Source organism: Crassostrea angulata, chromosome 8, assembly GCF_025612915.1.
Source record: "Crassostrea angulata isolate pt1a10 chromosome 8, ASM2561291v2, whole genome shotgun sequence".
NCBI classification, from domain to species: domain Eukaryota; kingdom Metazoa; phylum Mollusca; class Bivalvia; order Ostreida; family Ostreidae; genus Magallana; species Magallana angulata.
Genome location: NC_069118.1, coordinates 56,455,368 through 56,473,660, shown reverse-complemented (window position 1 = coordinate 56,473,660; position 18,293 = coordinate 56,455,368). Strand labels below are relative to the sequence as shown.

General features: G+C 32.6%; 1 protein-coding gene across 5 annotated transcripts; it reads left to right on the top strand.

The window, feature by feature from the left end:
• Positions 1 to 17: 17 nt before the first annotated feature.
• LOC128158470 (sentrin-specific protease 1-like) lies at positions 18 to 15,461 on the top strand. Of its 5 annotated transcripts, XM_052821335.1 has the most exons (22): positions 67 to 126; positions 3,349 to 3,423; positions 3,602 to 3,650; positions 3,787 to 3,865; positions 4,337 to 4,450; positions 4,764 to 4,841; positions 5,361 to 6,457; positions 6,975 to 7,042; positions 7,326 to 7,367; positions 7,797 to 7,829; positions 7,945 to 7,998; positions 8,119 to 8,169; positions 8,249 to 8,284; positions 8,596 to 8,637; positions 9,814 to 9,864; positions 9,944 to 9,979; positions 10,895 to 10,925; positions 11,229 to 11,377; positions 11,613 to 11,744; positions 12,135 to 12,283; positions 12,842 to 12,959; positions 13,440 to 15,461. In XM_052821335.1, exons 7-22 carry the CDS (start codon positions 6,325 to 6,327, stop codon positions 13,719 to 13,721), a joined length of 1,407 nt encoding a protein of 468 aa, XP_052677295.1. In that variant the 5' UTR covers positions 67 to 126; positions 3,349 to 3,423; positions 3,602 to 3,650; positions 3,787 to 3,865; positions 4,337 to 4,450; positions 4,764 to 4,841; positions 5,361 to 6,324; the 3' UTR covers positions 13,722 to 15,461. The 5 variants fall into 5 exon arrangements, with proteins under 5 accessions (XP_052677294.1, XP_052677297.1, XP_052677296.1 ...); XM_052821334.1 differs by lacking the exon at positions 3,349 to 3,423 and having other exon boundaries at positions 18 to 126; XM_052821337.1 differs by lacking the exons at positions 3,349 to 3,423; positions 8,249 to 8,284 and having other exon boundaries at positions 25 to 126.
• Positions 15,462 to 18,293: the final 2,832 nt, after the last annotated feature.

Genomic DNA, 18,293 nt, shown 5'->3' with positions numbered 1-18,293 from the left:
ATCTGATTGGTTGCCTACTAACCATATTTTGTTAAGCGAACTCTCATTGGCTAATGATTTTTCTTTTTTCGCTTTCACCATAAGTCACCTTGCACCGTAAGCTGCTTGCTGAACTATTTGCACAAGGTATATAATTTATTATATGGATCGGAAATTTAAAATACAATTTATTATTAACGTAAACCAAACCATTAGACACATAACACGTTAAGCATCCCGGAGGGGCTAGCCCCCCACCCCCACTTTTTCTCGCTGGAAACATAATTGTTCCTAAATTGAATTTACCTTTAAAAGAATTAAATATTAATAGTAATATTGAAAATAGAAAAATTATACTGCCCCCCCCCCCTCACGGATTAGGAATATCGAGATCTTGGGAAATAGTTTTTTTTTTTTGTCAAGGCTTTTGATGATTAGTCTAGCCCCCTTACCCCCAACCCCCACTTTCAATTTGCTTCGACGCCACAGATTCCTGGTCCAACTATATGTTTTCAATGTGGTATCTGACTGTTCTTCATTTCCTATTACACTGGTGCCATGATAGATGTTATAATAACTATATAGCTACTATGCAATAAAATGCTTTCTTTGGGGATTCATTCGGGATATGCAGGTAGCGACATTGCAAAAAATACATAACCAACATTAGTAAGAGATACATTAAATCACCCAAAAACATTTTGTCTAAACAGATAATTTGTGAGGCATTTTGTACTTTGTTTTGATGCTAGGAATCAGAAATGATTAAAATGATTTTGGGATTAAATATCTTCTAATTTGGTATTTGTGACCATTATTTTTTTTTTAATAAATCAATAGATTGATTTTCTCGTTAGATCGTCAGCAAGGTTTACTAGTAAATATGTATGTTTGAATAAAAAAAGCGATCAGTAGGGGTCCATAACAGTGGCGAATATAGTTAATGCTTTCTACGTGTATTTTAAATGATAAATAAATATTTTAAATGATAAAATGACCTTTTATAATAAAATGTAATCACTCGCCTCTATTTTTTTATGACGCCCAAAATTTTCAACTTTCAGTTTTTAATTTTAAATTTATTGATGAAGTATCATCCTTACATGTTGACTCAGAATCCCTGACATTGTGGGGATGGTTTAGTATATACATTTAATAACTGCATATCTCAAGGGGGGGGGTGTTAGACCCCCCCTTGATCCATGCATGAAAAGTATTTCACTGAACAAGTTTCAATTGAGGTGACTTACTATAAACCAATTTTTATTCGCGGTGACTTAATTTTCGCGATCAATTGTTTATAAACTGGCTCAGTCACAACAACTAATGTCTCCGACCAAGCCTTATCCAGACCTGTATTGTTATAAAAACTATAGACAAAGGATTGGTTCGCGGCGAGATATAGGTATTCACGATGACAAGGCTCCCATAAACCTCGCAAAAATTTCTCACACGCGAATAAAAGTTGGTTTATAGTAAGTCACCTCAATTGAAACTTGTTCAGTGAAATACTTTTCAGGGATGGGGTTGATTACTTTCAAAAGTAATCGATTAAATTACAATTACTTTTGGTTTTAAAAGTAATCGATTACAGGCTAATTACATCCATTTTTAAAAGTAATTGATTACATTAGATTACTTTTCCTCATTGTAATCATGATTACTTGTGATTACTTTAGATTACATTATTTGTTTTTCAGTTTTTTCATAGTTTAAATGTTTCATTTTAAAAAAACAGTGCATTTTTTGACAGGACTCTTTATTCTGGTATCAATGTAATTTGTTGCATTATTTACTATTTTAAGTAGTTTTTGCATTCCCCGATATGTATGCAGAACAGTATCTACATTTGGCTTTCACAATACCCGATGATGTTTGATCATCAGAAAACTCAAAATGTTGTACAGCAGACATCTTTCTCTAAACAAAGTCCAACTAAAAGTGACCCTTTAAATAATTTTCCCAATTAAATAAGCACAGTATGTGAACTGTTTTCTAATGCGCCTAAAAGCAAGGACTGTTGAATAGCAAACTCATTGTATCATGACTGGACATGAATTTAAACATGCCCAAGGGCAATAAATACTGACCAACTTTAAGACTGAACCTTATTCACTAAATATAAGATCCAATGAATAATGATTTCAACCTATTGAGTTTTGCCATTGTAATCATAAAAGTAATCAAAAATTAATCATGATTACAGGACTTTTTCACAGAGTAATCGATTAAATTATGATTACTTGTAATCAGAAAAATGGATGATTACTGATTACTCATGATTACTCAGCAACCTGTAATCGATTACAGCTGATTACGATTACTGATTATGATTACCCCATCCCTGGAACTTGGTTTACAATAATTAGGGCCCCTTCACTGCGGGTGCCCTATAGTAATCAGTCTGTCCGTCTGTCTTTCCTTTCATCTGCTTGGCCAGATACTTTACCCACAGGGATTCTTTTGGTAAAGGGTGTGCAATGACCTCGAACCATTTTCTAGGTTCAAGGTTAAGGTCATAGCAGAATTTTAAAAAAATCCTTGTCTGGAGCATATCTTCTATCCCCTTCTTCCAATCTAGCTCATATTTCACTTACAAAGTGTCTATGGTCGAAGGGTGTGCAGTGACCTGCAGGTCAGGGGTCAAGGTCATAACGGCCCATGCAAAAAAAAAAATCAGCACTTATATATGCTTTTAACTTATCCCTATTTGATTCATACTTTTCATACTCAGAGCTTATAAATTACAGGTTTGTAGTGACCTTGAACAAATTTGCATAGGTCAAATGTGAAGGTCATAGCAGAATTATACGAAAAATCCTTGTTCGGAGCATGACTTCTCTTCCTTTGCTCCAATCTGGTGCATATATCACCCACGTGATGCCTTTGATTAAAGGGTATGCAGTGGCCTTAGATGATGTTTGTAGGTCAAATGTCAAGGTCATTTAGATCAAGCTAAAATCATGTTTTAAGCATATACATACTCTCCTTGTAGCCCCTGTTTGGCTAATACTTTACTCAAACAGAGATTTTTGGTTAATGGCGTGCAGTGACCATGATCAAGGTTAATGTGAAGGTCAAAGCAGTTCACTTTATAATCAGTTTTAGACCATGGATTATTTCCCATTTGGTTAATATGTTCAGATTGAACAAAAATGCCTGTATGTAAGGGGTAATGAGATTGAATAAGAAGTTCTATGCCAGCTTGAAAATTTTGAAGATATACTGTGAAATCATTAAAACCCGTTGGGGCCATTTTTCATGGATTGCTTAACTTTTACAGGTTCATGGGGATATAATTATGTGTATTCTTTTTTATCATCATAAGAACATATGATTTTATAACATCTATTTTTTTATTTTGTGGAGGATGTTAATTCGTGGATGGGAGGTACCCACAAATTCCACGAAAATTGAGCCACCACAAAATCTAATGATTTTACAGTAGGTCAAGGTCAAAGCAAAATTCTCTGAAATTCTTTTTATCCTATTGTCCACTGTTTAAGCGGTGCCCTTTAACATGGTCACCATATCAATGTTGTCTAGTTGGTATATATATTGATAGGCTAAAAAGAAAAAGACAAGAATAGATTGTTGAATCTTATTATGATACATTTTTCAGTAACTAAAGAAGGATGGAAAAGAAATGGTGGAAGAAGATAGAGAAATATGTATGTCATTTCTTAAAATTTGAATAAGTATATGTTATTTTCACTATTTTATTGTTCTCACAAGAACTAATGTAATATTGATTATGTCTTTCTTCTTGTCAAGCAAATATATTTTTATGATGAATAAATATTTCAGGTTGATAAACTAGTAGAAAAAGGCCAGCAAGTGGCTGTGCTACGCTTCAACAGTAGAGCAAAGGCAATAGATTTTAGAGGTTTGTAATTTTTGAAACTAAATGTGAATGATCTATGCCAATTAAAATTATATATAAGGATAAATAACCAAAAGAAATAAAAATTAAAAATCAGCAATATTTCTCATAAATTAATGTTTAATTAAAAAAAAAAACTTCTGAATCTCTGATCTTTTTTTTTGTCTGTTTACTTTGTAAGCTATGAGTATTTCATCTTTAAGTTTTTCTTGTTACCATTTTCATTTATTTTTGATATGATTCTTCTCACATTAAAGAAAGTCTCATTACAATATTTTGATACAGTCAAACCACATTAATTTGAAGTCTATGGGGCTATGAACAAATTTCAAGATAACTGAGGATTTTAGATATAAAGGGTAAAATACTTAAAGTTGTTGGGACTTTCAAGTCACTTCAACATCATATAGACATCAGTGTTTGAGATATCAAAGTTTAACCATATTTTGTATTTCTTTATTACAACAACTTTAGGAACATCCAACCTGAAAAAGTTTGTAGAGGATGGATCGGTTATGGAAAAATTCATAGATGCCGCATCTGGCTCTTATGGAGTCCAGATGCCATCTAAAGAAATTGTACCTGTTGGTAAGTTTTCAGAATTCAGTACTCATGTCAAGATTTCTTTTTCAAGTAAATTCTTTATTTTACACATGTACTAAATACATGTATCACAAAATGTCTCTTAGATGTCAAATTGCTATAAAAATTATTAGTGATTGGGTGGCTTAGAAAATTTTACCATAAATTTAACTCCAAAAAATTAAAAGCGTGAGTGGTGCTTCTTGTGAAATTACATGCTCTCATCCTGTCTATTTAGGAAACTACAGTAATTATTTTAAAGTATCTTAAGGTGTATTTGCTACTCCAATAGAAATGTTTTTAAAGAATTCTCTTTCAGGTTTGCCTGCTCTTGCACCTGAGGAAATTAATTTGCCTAACTTGAGAAAGGTGGTGGGAAATTTAGTTGGAGCATATGGTAAATTTAAATACCCATTAAATTTAAACAGTATTGTAAAATTTAAAGCTGGTCTTTTTCTTTAATTTAACATGGGTTGATTGAAATGCCAAGTGTTCTGTTTAAAATGTCAAGAAGCCTAAAACAGGGGGTGAAAAATTCTGATTCTCAATTAAAATTGAGAATTCAGTTTCCAAAAGAGAATAGAAATAAATTGATAAATTTGAACAATCCTAGCAATTTATATTTAAGATTGAGCAGTAATGGAACATTTGACAAAACATTTGACAAAACTTAAAATTCAGTTAGACTTAGTTAAAAATGCAAGTTTGAAGATTGTATCCTTTCAATAAATTGAGAACTTTTTAAAGTTTATGAATTTGAAAAATTTTCATGTACTCCAGAAAAACAGAAAACAAGTAAAGAAAACTTTAAATGAAAAAGAGAAAGATATATATGAGTGCCTAATGTATGAGGCCAAGTGATGTTTCTTGGTTATGTTATCATTAGGGTTGAATTTTATATTTTATTTAATTAAAGCTGTGCATGGGTAAGTGGACTTGGTAAGTGTTATGTTTTGGTAAGTATATATCATCATGGTGGTCTACATAGATGTGGTGTGTGGCATTTTTATCATAGTACACTCTTGCTAGATGAACTATACAGGCAATCATTGGTTATCTAAAATCACTGAAATTATTTCTCAATAATAATTTACTTCTCATTTCTGTTTTATGATAGCAAAACATAAACCTTAATTAATAAGCTTCAGTATTATTAACAATACATGCCTATCATTTGATATCCTTTGTTATATACAATATATTCATAATGAAAATAACATTCACTTTTCTATTATATAATTGAATGATTCCTAACTCTCTAATTGGCTGCAAACCAATGTGCTGTAAATCATAAAAGTTATATTCACCAGCATTGAATCAATTGATACTTTAGGTTAATATGTTTATATTGTCAACCTTTGAAATTTCATTGTTTCTCAAAGTATTTGGCAAACACATAATATTCATCAGATATAAACAGCTAAGAAAGATGGCAGATATTGCTACATGGGTTTCAATCATTTCATCACATAAAGAAATAATTACTTTTTATATTAGCCGTCAGCATTATAATTTAGCAACCCACAAAAAGCTATAATTCACATTGTTTTGAGCCAGTTGAATATTGTTCCCGTGAGGTAGATTGTATTCACCTGAAAATAGCAATTTATAATTGTCAAAATTTTATCCTTGCTTTAATGATGCTTACACTGATGCAATATTTCACATTCATTACCATCTAATCACTTGCAATGTATTTGTAGATTCCCTCTGCATCATAACTCATTGGTTTCGTACTTAACCTGTATTCATATAATTTTTATCCTTTTTTGTATATTTATTAAGGGTAAATGTAAAAAAAAAATGGAAACACCAAGTAATATAATTATCCTTTTTCAAGCATAATATGTATTGTTACAAGATAAAGAGCTTTTACATGTATGATAAACAGTATTTTTATTATAGTATATAACAAGTATGGGATAGTCAGAGGATTTTGGGGTATTGAAAGATTGACCCCAGAATGGTATCCAAAAGATGTTCCATTCGTTTCACCGAATGACAACAAGAGAAGTAAGTATACCACCAATAGAATAGAAGCAAACAGTTTAGAGAATAACTGTACACCAAAATGTTCTCTATCTCAAATAATTATGTAACTATGTAAATGCCCAACAGTTAGAACCAAGCCCTTTTTAGCTCACCAGAGCTGAAAGCTCAAGTGAGTTTTCTGATCATCCGTTGTCCGTCCGTCTGTCTGTAAACTATATATATTTTCAACTTCTCAAGGACCACAGGGCCAATTTAAACCAAATTTAGTACAAAGCATCCTTGAGGGAAGGGCAGTTAAAGTAAGGACCAAGTCTTCCTCCAAGGGGAGATAATCAAGAAAAGAAAAAAATAGGATTGGGTCCTGGAACATATGTGGAAGCATACTGGGGTAGTGTAGATTCTAAATGTCCAAATCATGACTCTTGCGGGTAGGATGGGGTCACAATAGATGTTACAATGTGGAAAATCTGGTAAAGAACAGCATGACCAATGGTACTTAGGTGAGTGATGTGATCCATAGGCCTCTTGTTTGTTTTAGAGGAAGACCGGTTGAAGAGAGAAGAGTGTGTTAAAGTGATAAATTCGTACAAAGCATTTGTACTGAGCGTAAGCTATAATTTTCAAACAGTAAAGGTTTTTTTTTTTAATTATAATTTTAATTTCAAAGTATTTTTAGTGCATTTTTCAAACAAAAACCCTTTTCTTTCTTTTACAGAAGCATTAAACAAGTTTAATGACACTTGGTTGTTATATATCACATATCATAGTGAATCATTTTTGCAACAAAGATAACTGTGTTTAAGAGGCAAACAAACTTCCATTTTAAAACTTTGTTCATTACCTTAATATTTATTTTAGCTATAGTGTATTTTTGTTGTTGATTTTTTAGGGAAAATGTTCCAGCAAAAATTCATCCAGTCATCATAAACAGGTAGTTAATGCATGAATTATATGATTTACCAGTACATCTTCCTGCCTACAATTATAAAGTATACGCAAAGTGATGTTTTCATATACATGCAATACCCATGCATACCTCTATAATTTTAAAATGAGAACATGATGGGATGTTTTTATGGCCCTGTGGATCAATAATATAAATATTTTACTTAATCACAGATACTTTTATAGATATAATGTTTGTTTGATATTACTGGGATGAATGGTTCAAACTTCTGCATAAAAACACAATGGTTGCAAACATGAATTCCTGTACTATCATCAAACAAAGAAATCATTTTATTATTTAAATTGAATGAGAAGGTATTTAAAAGGTTATTTTGCCATTTAGGCTAGACTTATATATTATGAAAAATAAATGTATATGGTATCCAGTTCACCAATCTATTGTTTCTTGTAGGAGACCTATTTTACGGAAAAGATGGATGTTGATGTAAGGACTGTAGATGAAGAAATTTGTTAATGACTTTTAAATATAGTTACTGGTATTTCATAATTGTAAAATCTGGCTCAAATCACTTTTATTTCTTCTGATGTTATTTTTCAAGGAGCCAGGTCTGGCAGAAAGAGAGGACAAGACGGATGCTGAAGAAATTAGACCTGTAAATGAAGATAATTGTTTATGACCTTTAAGTGAAATTTAATTATCTCTTGAACGGATTAGCTAATTATTGAAGATTTTAATGGTGGAACTTTAAATTTGTTTTTTTTTTTTTTTGTAGGAGCCTGTTCTTGAAGATCCCAAGAAGGAAAAGGAGAAAGTTGAATTACATGTAAGTGACTGTAAAAGTAGAAACAGGCTTATTATAAATGAATGTTATTAGATGTTACTTTTATGTCATCATTTTTTAGGAGCCCAGTGTTAAAGATTCAAAGGCCAATGTCCATGTAAGTGACTGCATGTAAATAAAAAGACTTGTATCGAAAAATCTATTCACAATTTGAACTGGTACATGTAAGTCAATAGGTAGAGAATACAAATTATTCAAATCCCCATGGCGTATGAAAATATCAAGATTCTACTATAGTAACTGTTATAAATATATCAGCAACTGTTGTATTGTTGTGTTTTGGTCAAACCAGTGCAGGATATTATATATGTATAGGTATACTCTTCATTGCGTGTAATGGCAAAGTCAATCCATAATTGTAAAATCTGGCTCAAATCACTTTTATTTCTTCTGATGTTATTTTTCAAGGAGCCAGGTCTGGCAGAAAGAGAGGACAAGACAGATGCTGAAGTAAGACCTGTAAATGAAGATAATTGTTTATGACCTTTAAGGAAGCTCGCTGGTTTACCTGCTTGTGAGAAAACCTACCTTGAAAATTTGTCCACGTGATCCATAGGTTTTATAGTTTTATTTCTAAAATATATTTAAGATTTGTCTGCGCGGTAATAATGTTATCGTGTTTCAAATACAGTGTCATTAATAAAATCAAGCAACGCCATTTCAATGAAATATATAGTAAAATGCACATTTTAACTGAGAAACGCATTACAAAACTATGCTCCAAACTTTTAAACGATTCAGACGAAATTAATCATACTCAACACAAAAACAGAGGAGATAATTATGAATCAATTCATAAAAAAATATCAGTATGTGTTCTCAGCCAATTTTTGGCAAAAAAACTTTAAAAATTTAAAAGATTTCTCAAAATCTTATATTTTCATTACGACGTTAGCCTGACGTCATTATTTCCTTACTTCTTAGAACACCAAAATTGAAATGCATTTATTGACAAGACTAGCTGTTTAACACATTTTAGAACATGTAAATGCTTATTAGACTTTATTGTGAATGTTATCAAATGCAATTAATGTAAGGCTGTAAAGATACAGAAAATTGCTATTTTTGTTTTTATGAAACTCTGAGTCAATCAATGCAAAAATAAAATGCCAGGCAACTACTGACATTATAAGTAAGTAATCAAATAAAACGGTTATCTCAAGCCAAAAGAAATTTAAGAATTTAATTAGTAGTACAAATTACAGAAGTTATAATTGTAAAAAAAAAAGCGAAGTTAATGCATACATTCTATTTTAAAACATGACTTTAAATGGAAGAGTTCTAACGCACACTCATTCTTTTTCTTTATAAAACAAAATGTGACAATTTATGTGACATCTTTAAATTTTCAGCACTTGATATTATAAATCTTTGTATAAACAGTCATAAACCGCATATAAGCTGTCTAAAATATTTTCTTTTATACTTCTAAATATCTCATTTGTCATTTTAAAATAAAATTATGAGTTTACTATGACGGTCAACTCTTTACGTCGATTTCTGTTGTGACGTCAGCAAACCCGCGAGCTACGTAAAGTGAAATTTAATTATCTCTTGAACGGATTAGCTAATTATTGAAGATTTTAATGGTGGAACTTTAAATTTGTTTTTTTTTTTTTTTTGTAGGAGCCTGTTCTTGAAGATCCCAAGAAGGAAAAGGAGAAAGTTGAATTACATGTAAGTGACTGTAAAAGTAGAAACAGGCTTATTATAAATGAATGTTATTAGATGTTACTTTTATGTCATCATTTTTTAGGAGCCCAGTGTTAAAGATTCAAAGGCCAATGTCCATGTAAGTGACTGCATGTAAATAAAAAGACTTGTATCGAAAAATCTATTCACAATTTGAACTGGTACATGTAAGTCAATAGGTAGAGAATACAAATTATTCAAATGCCCATGGCGTATGAAAATATCAAGATTCTACTATAGTAACTGTTATAAATATATCAGCAACTGTTGTATTGTTGTGTTTTGGTCAAACCAATGCAGGATATTATATAATTATGTATAGGTATACTCTTCATTGTGTGTAATGGCAAAGTCAATCAAAGTTTACTCATTCATGATTTTTTTTCAAATATGTAAAACTTTTATGAAAAATTCAAGCACAAATCTCTCCATCTGAAATGTTACAATTTTTAACCAGGGTTTCTAACGGAAAAATCCGGTTATTAAAATTGTGAAAATGGCGGGCGGGCGGGCGGCTGCCAAAAGGGTACCCTCATTGTACGGATAACTCCTCGTACAGTTTTCAAGATAGGAAGTTGTTCTTTTGCAGATCAATTGTACATATATCAGAGGTGTGCATATTGCTAGGATTTTGATTTCCGATAATTTATCGAAAAAATACCAGCTTTTGAACTTACCGGTAGTCATTTTTGGCAAAATATTGCATAAAGGATACCCTTATTGTACGGATAACTCCTTCTACAGTTTTCAAGATAGGAAGTTGTTCTTTTGCAGATCAGTTGTACATATATCAGAGGTGTGCATATTGCTAGGATTTTGATTTCTGATAATTAATGAAAAAAATACAGCTTTTGAACTTAGTCATTTTTTGGCAAAATGTTGCATATATAGGGTACTCCATTTCACTGGATACGGGTTGACATGGATTATGGATACAGTTCACGGTTTGCTGTCACATTGACAGCTTTTCACTTGTTTATCATGCTTTGTAATTAGCTGTTCTTTATTATTGTAGAGCGCCTCACACAGTTCCAAACAGGATACAGGTAGTGAAAAATCTGTGTATTATTCCAAAAACTACTAACAAAAGACTTCTACCTCATACTGTATATCCGGTTTTTTTTTCTCGCATGTCACAAAATTTGTGAAAATAAGGAAAATGTGTAGTATTTTTTATTCGCATTAGTCATTTTTTGGCCTTTGTATAATTTTCTTATTAAAAAATAATACAGAATATAATTTCTGCGTATTCATATTTTGCGATCTAAAAGAGATCACGAAAAAAAAAGTGAAAATTAGATCATTGCAAAATTTAACAGATATATTTTAAATTTTCATTTGTTTTTCAGACCCATTTTCAATGATTCAGACTATTTTGAGCTCTGCAACTAAAGGTGTGCCCAAAATCAAGCCAGGGACACGGTACCATGTTTGTGGGGAGGTCCTGGACAAGGGCGACTTCAATACCCTAAAAAACCAAAATTGGTTGAATGATAAGGTATTTAATAAATATCATTTAGAATATTTTAGTATTGTCAGGTTCACTGTTTTTCCTGAGGGGGATTTACATACTGTTTACTAGAGGAATTATCAATAAGAGAAGACGAAGTTGCATATAGGTGGCAGGTGATCAGTGTACATATATGAAGTTGGCAATGGGTCTTTCCGTTTTGTCTTCAATGTATTTTTTTGAACGTTATAAGAATGCAAGCCTTATTTATAATTTTTGTTAGGTTATTAATGCATACCTGGCCCTTCTAATGTGGAATCAAAATAAGGAGGATTCAAATCACATATTTGTGATGCCTTCTTATTTGGCAGTTCTCTGGGAACTTGGCAGGTTCGATACTTGGTTGTATCAAAAGGTAAATGCTTCATTTTTAATGGTTAAGTTAATTACAAAGTGATAAATGTTTAAATTGATTGTTTGATTATACATTTGTCTTTAATAGGCAAAACTTCATATTTTCTGCAGTTTTTCAACTTACATGTTCTATTATAAAGTGAAAGTTGTGCACAATAGCATTGCATCATCAATATTAAATATAGTCATAGATATAACACATTTATCCTTCATTTTCTGTGTTATTAACATTAAAATTATGTTTCACTTAAACTTTATTTGTAAAGTTCATCTTATTGTAAAACTACCTAGTATGCTGCTGATTGCAACTGAATTGATTACATGCATTTCTTCCTAGTATGCTGCTGATTGCAACTGAATTGATTACATGCATTTCTTCACCTTCTTGTAGGTACGATTATCTGCATTTAGATGGATTTTTCTACCAGTAAATGTTCATGAAAACCACTGGGTACTGCTTGTTGCCAATGTTCCCCAGAGATCGGTTACCATCCTTGATTCAATGAATGGGGAGAATCACACTTTAATACAGAGATGGATGTAAGTTATCATCTTATGGTTATTTTCTTATTTTGTCAGTACTCTTTCCCAAAATGAAGCCTTAAATGTGTTTATGTTGCACTCTTTTTCCTATATTACCATATTATAAACTTAATTTGATTCCTGCTTGATGCAAATCATGCTGATACTGATTTAATTAGGTAATTTAGATTCACTCGAGCTCTAAAGTTTAGGAATATTAAAATTGCATTAGGTAAATCATACATGTATTTGTATATAATATATGGGAAATTATGAATCTGATCCCTTCCACAAAGTTAGTACATTATTAATCACTGCAATAAAACATGGTTATAAAGAGGTCACAGCTATGAGGTTTTTTTAATGGATCTTATATACAATCTCAGTTACAAGGAATCTAGTTTTTGATATTCCATTGATTTCCTTATAATCAAATTTTACTGTAGACTATGAATTGTGAATAATTCATAATCAGAAAAGTAATGTAAATTTGCTATAATTGTTTACAATTTTCTTAATGAAGATTAAGTTGAAAGTTTTGGATATCATTTACAGTTGAAGTTTTTTTTTGTCTAGGAAGTACATGCATATCCGGGATAAGCATGTGAATGATTTGCAGTGTTCGTGGACTGTAGGACAGCTACAGTCACAAAGACAGACGGATGGGAGTAGCTGTGGTGTTTTTGTTTTGATGGTATAACATCAGTACAGTAAAATACTCATATAATGACATGCTAGGGACAGCTGGTTTTGCTTTGATATAAACATAATTCCTTATATCCACAATAGTTAACAATATATTTTAAAGTCATGGGGAATGAAAATCAGTTTGCTGTAAGCATCAATTCATTAAAAGCACATTCATTATTAACTTGTTTTACTGTATTAATTATTTCTGCAATAGTTTGAACCATTGATTTCAAAATGAACAAAAAAAAAGCATTTTATTGTTTAACATTTTTAAGTACATACCTATAAATTATAATACAATTTGAATTTCTCTCAACCATAAAAGAAACAAAATATTAGAGTCATAGAATAATTCAAATAATCAATGATAAGGTTACTTGAACCACTTCTGTTGTTTTTAAATTGCCTGCATTGATCATTGATAAGATTTATTGAAAGGAAACAGATACATGAAATTTATTTCAGGATGTGCTTTTTTTTCTAGAATGCTATGGCCCTTGCTTGTGGCAGTAGTTTGGAAGCATTAAATAAAGACTGTGCCATGAACATGAGATTGTATGTCCTTAACCAACTACTGGAGGCAAGTAGGGTGCCACCAGCACAGAGGACACTCTGTGATATGGAAGGATGTAGGAGACCAGGGCAGAGAGAAGCCTGGATAGGATGTGGTGTGTGTGGTAGATGGTGCCATTTTGTGTGTGTACACATCACAGAGGCGCCAATAGAGGGTTTTATATGCCCGATCTGTGTAGCAAGATATGAATGAAGTTTAGCTAGATTTATATTTGTCTTCATTTAAAGCTGACATAAATTCACTCTATATGATTTTGTCTTTTATGCAGACATGCACTGTTCATAGCCTTTTCTTAATCCTTTTTTTATTTGCATTAAAATATGATGAGTCCAAAATTTTGTAACCATTTTTAGCTCACCGAGACGAAGTCATGGGGAGCTTATGCTATACCCTCGGCGTCGGCGTATTGACCTGGTTAAAGTTTTTGTTGCAGGTCCTGTATCTAAGCTATTACTTGTCCTATCTTCACCAAACTTGCATCTGGACCTACTTATGGACTTGAAAGACTTGGATGCTGAATCTGAGTCCTAAATTTCAGATGCTGGAGGAGGTTAAGGTTGTTGGACCAGGTTAAAGTTTTTGTTGCAGGTGCCCTTTGATAGCAATATCTAAGTTACTGCAGGTCCGTACTTCACCAAACTTGCATGGATGGTGTGTCTTATGATACTGATGCACCAGACAGGCTTGAGTGCTGAATCTGAGCTATAGGTTTCGGATGCTGGAGGAGGTTAAGGTTTTTGGACCAGGTTAAAGTTTTTGTTGCAGGTGCCCTCTGATGATTATATCTTAGTTACTACTGGTCCGTACTTCACTAAACTTGCATTGATGGTGTTTCTTATGATACTGATGCACCAGGCAGGCTTGGGTGCTGAATCTGAGCTATAGGTTACAGATGCTGAAGGAGGTTAAGGTTTTTAGAGCTGGTTAAAGTTTTTGTTGCAGGTGCCCTCTGATGATTATATCTTAGTTACTACTTGTCCTAACTTCACCAGACTTCCATGGATGGTGCGTCTTATGATACATGCATGCTGAATCTGAGCCATAGGTTTTGGATGCTGGAGGAGGTTAAGGTTTTTAGAGCTGGTTAATGTTTGTGAAACAGGTGCCCTCTGATGATTATATCTTAGTTACTACTTGTCCTTACTTCACCAGACTTCCATGGATGGTGCGTCTTATGATACTGATGCACCTGACAGGCTTGAATGCTGAGTCTGAGCCATAGGTTTCAAATGCTGGATATGGTTAAGTTTTTTGGAACAGGTCACATGTTTAATAGATAATAGTACTATTTCAAACTTGCATAGTTGATTAAACTGTAATATGAATGAATCACAGAGGAAGCTTCAGATGCAGGACTTGATCTCCATTATCAAGGATGCTAAAAAATATATCTTGGTTATTACAGGGCCTAACTTCACCAAACTTGAATGGATGGTGTGTCTTATGATACAGGTGCACCTGACAGGCATGGATGTTGAATCTGAGCCAAAGGTTGCGGATCCTGGAGCAGGTTAAGGTTTTAATTGCTAGTGCCCTCTGATGATGATATCTTAGTTATTACTGGTCTGAACTTCACCAAACTTGCATGGAGATGTGTCTCATGTATACTGATGCACCTGACAGGCCTGAATACTGAATCTGAGCCATAGGTTTTGGATGCTGGATGAGGTTTAGTTTTTTTGGAACAGGTCTCATGTTTTATAGATGATAGCTTACATAGTTGATTTAACTATATTATAAATGAAATGCAGAGGTTTCTTCAAATGCAGAGCCTACATTGTATACATGTGCAGTTATTTAATTTGTTCAAACTAACGGTAATGTATTTTTGCATCAACTTTTAAAATGTATACATAAAGAATGCTTAATCACTTAAAGTTCTTTTGGATCAATGTTTATTGTCTCATAATAAAATTGCTCTCTTAAAATGTATTTTTTGTCTTGCATTTAATTATATATTATATGTAAAATCATGCCATATTGTTAACAAAACATTTTAAAATGTTAAAAAATCACAGTCAAAACAGTAATTTTCAAGGTTACACATCAAGGTTTGAAGCAAGATATATAATATTGAAGCTAAAAAGTCATATCTATAAAATTCGATTAATTTGATTATTAGTTTGTTGACCCTCGATTTAGCCAATCAACCCAAAAAAGAATGGCATCACAATAATTAATCCTTACTGCAGGAAGCATACTTCTGTTTGGTCAATGAAATTAACCAGATACAGAATAAGTATCTTTGCTTAATTATTGTACATGTACAAAATATTAAAATTTGACAAAGAGCTGCATAGTTATTGTCATATACCATGGTTTCTTAAAAGCCATTTAGCCAGAAGGTGCATGTACACAGAGAAATCTTTTAAGATATATATCTAGACCATATCTAAGAACCTTGTCTACTCTATGCTGACTGTATCTAGGAACCTTGTCTACTCTATACTAACAAAATCTAAGAGCCTTGACTTCACTTTACAAACTATATCTAAGAACCTTGTCTTCACTTTGCAAACTATATCTAAGAACCTTGTACACTCTATGCTGACCATATCTAAGAACCTTGTCTACTCTATACTAACCATATCTAAAAACCTTGACTTCTCTATGCTGACAGTATTTAAGGACATTGTTTACTCTGTACTGGCCATATTTAAGAACCTTGTGTACTCTATGCTGACCATATCCAAGAACCTTGTCTACTCTATACTAACCATATCTAAGAACCTTGCCTTGTTTACTCTATATTGACCATCTCTAAGAACCTTGCCTTCTCTATACTAACCATATCGAGGAAACTTTACTAGATATGGCCAGTACAGAGTAAGCAAGTTTCTTAGATATGGTTAGTACAGAGAAGACAAGGTTCCTTGATTTGGCCAGTACAGAGTAAACAAGGTTCTTATATATAGTCAATAAAGAGTAGACAAGGTTCTTAGATACGGTCAGCATAGAGTAGACAAGGTTCTTAAATATGGCCAGTACAGAGTAAACAAGGTTCTTAGATATGGCCAGTACAGAGTAAACAAGGTTCTTAGATATGACCGATACAGAGTAAACATTGTTCTTAAATGCTGTCAGCATAGAGAAGTCAAGGTTCTTAGATACAGTCAGTATAGAGTAGACAAGGTTCTTAGATATGGTTAGTATGGAGTAGACAAGGTTCTTAGATATGGTTAGTATAGAGTAGACAAGGTTCTTAGATACGGTCAGCGTAGAGTAGACAAGGTTCTCAGATACAGACGGTATTAAGTAGACAAGGTTCTTAGATACAGTCAGCATAGAGTAGACAAGGTTCCTTGATATTGCCAGTACAGAATAAACAAGGTTCTTAGATATGGTCAATACAGAGTAAACAAGGTTCTTAGATATGGTCAATACAGAGTAAACACGGTTCTTAGATATGGTCAGCATTGAGTAAACAAGGTTCTTAGATACAGTCATTATAGAGAATACAAGGTTCTTAGAAATGGTCACTATAGAGTTAACGATGTTCTTAGATATAGTCAGTATAGAGTAGACAAGGTTCTTAGATAGGGTCAGTATAGAGTAGACAAGGTTCCTTGATATGGCCAGTACAGAATAAACAAGGTTCCTTGATATGGTCAATACAGAGTAAACAAGGTTCTAAAATACGGTCAGCAAAGAGAAGTCAAGGTTCTTAAATACAGTCAGCATAGAGTAGACAAGTTTCTTATATACGGTCAGCATAGAGTAAACAATGTTCTTAGATACAGTCAGTATATATAGTAGACAAGGTTCTTAGATAGTGTCAGTATAGAGTAGACAAGGTTCTTACATATGGTCGATACAGAGTAAACAATGTTCTTATATATGGTCAATACAGAGTAAACAAGGTTCTCAGATACAGTCGGTATAGATTAGACAGGGTTCTTAGATATGGTCGATACATAGTAAAAAGGTTCTTAAATACAGTCAGCATAGAAAAGACAAGGTTCTTAGATACAGTCATTATAGAGAAGTCAAGGTTCTTAGATATGGTCGATATAGAGAAGTCAAGGTTCTTAGATACTGTCAGCATAGAGTAAACAAGGTTCTTAGATACAGTCAGTATAGATAAATCAAAGTTCTTTGATATGGTCTCTACGCTATACAAACCATATCTAAGAACCTTGTCTATTCAATACAGAATGGCCGAATCTAAGAACCTTTCACTGTTTATACTGACCATATCTAAGAACTTTGTCTACTCGGTACTAACAATATCTAAGAACCTTGACTTCTCCATACCAATCATATCTAAGAACCTTGTCTACTCTATACTAACCATATCTAAAAACCTTGTCTACTCTATACAGACCATATCACAGAACCTTGACTCCTCTATATTGACCATATCTAAGAACCTTACCTCTCTATACTAACCATATAAAAGAACATTGTGAAAGTATTACAAACCATATCTAAAAGCATTATTTGCTCTATACTGACTGTATCTAGGAACCTTGTCTACTCTTTATTAACAATATCTAAGAACCTTGTCCACTCTGTACTATTAAAAACTAAAAGCATTATTTACTTTACATTGACCATATCTAAAAGACATGTAACAATATTACGAACCATATCTAAGAACCTTGCCTTCTCTATACAAACCATATCTAAAAACCATGTCTACTCTATACGAGCCAAATCTTAGAACCTTGTTTACTTCATATTGACCATATCTATGAACTTTGCCTACTCCATATTGACCATATCTAAGAACCTTGTAATAATATTACGAATCATATCTAAGAA

Excerpts from the sequence above, each read along its gene's own strand:
- LOC128158470 (XM_052821334.1), top strand. The coding sequence starts at position 6,325 with ATGATAAACAGTATTTTTATTATAGTATATAACAAGTATGGGATAGTC. Across the intron at positions 8,638-9,813 it reads AGGACAAGACAGATGCTGAA|GAGCCTGTTCTTGAAGATCC; the intron begins GTAAGACCTGTA and ends TTTTTTTTGTAG. Across the intron at positions 11,745-12,134 it reads ATACTTGGTTGTATCAAAAG|GTACGATTATCTGCATTTAG; the intron begins GTAAATGCTTCA and ends ACCTTCTTGTAG.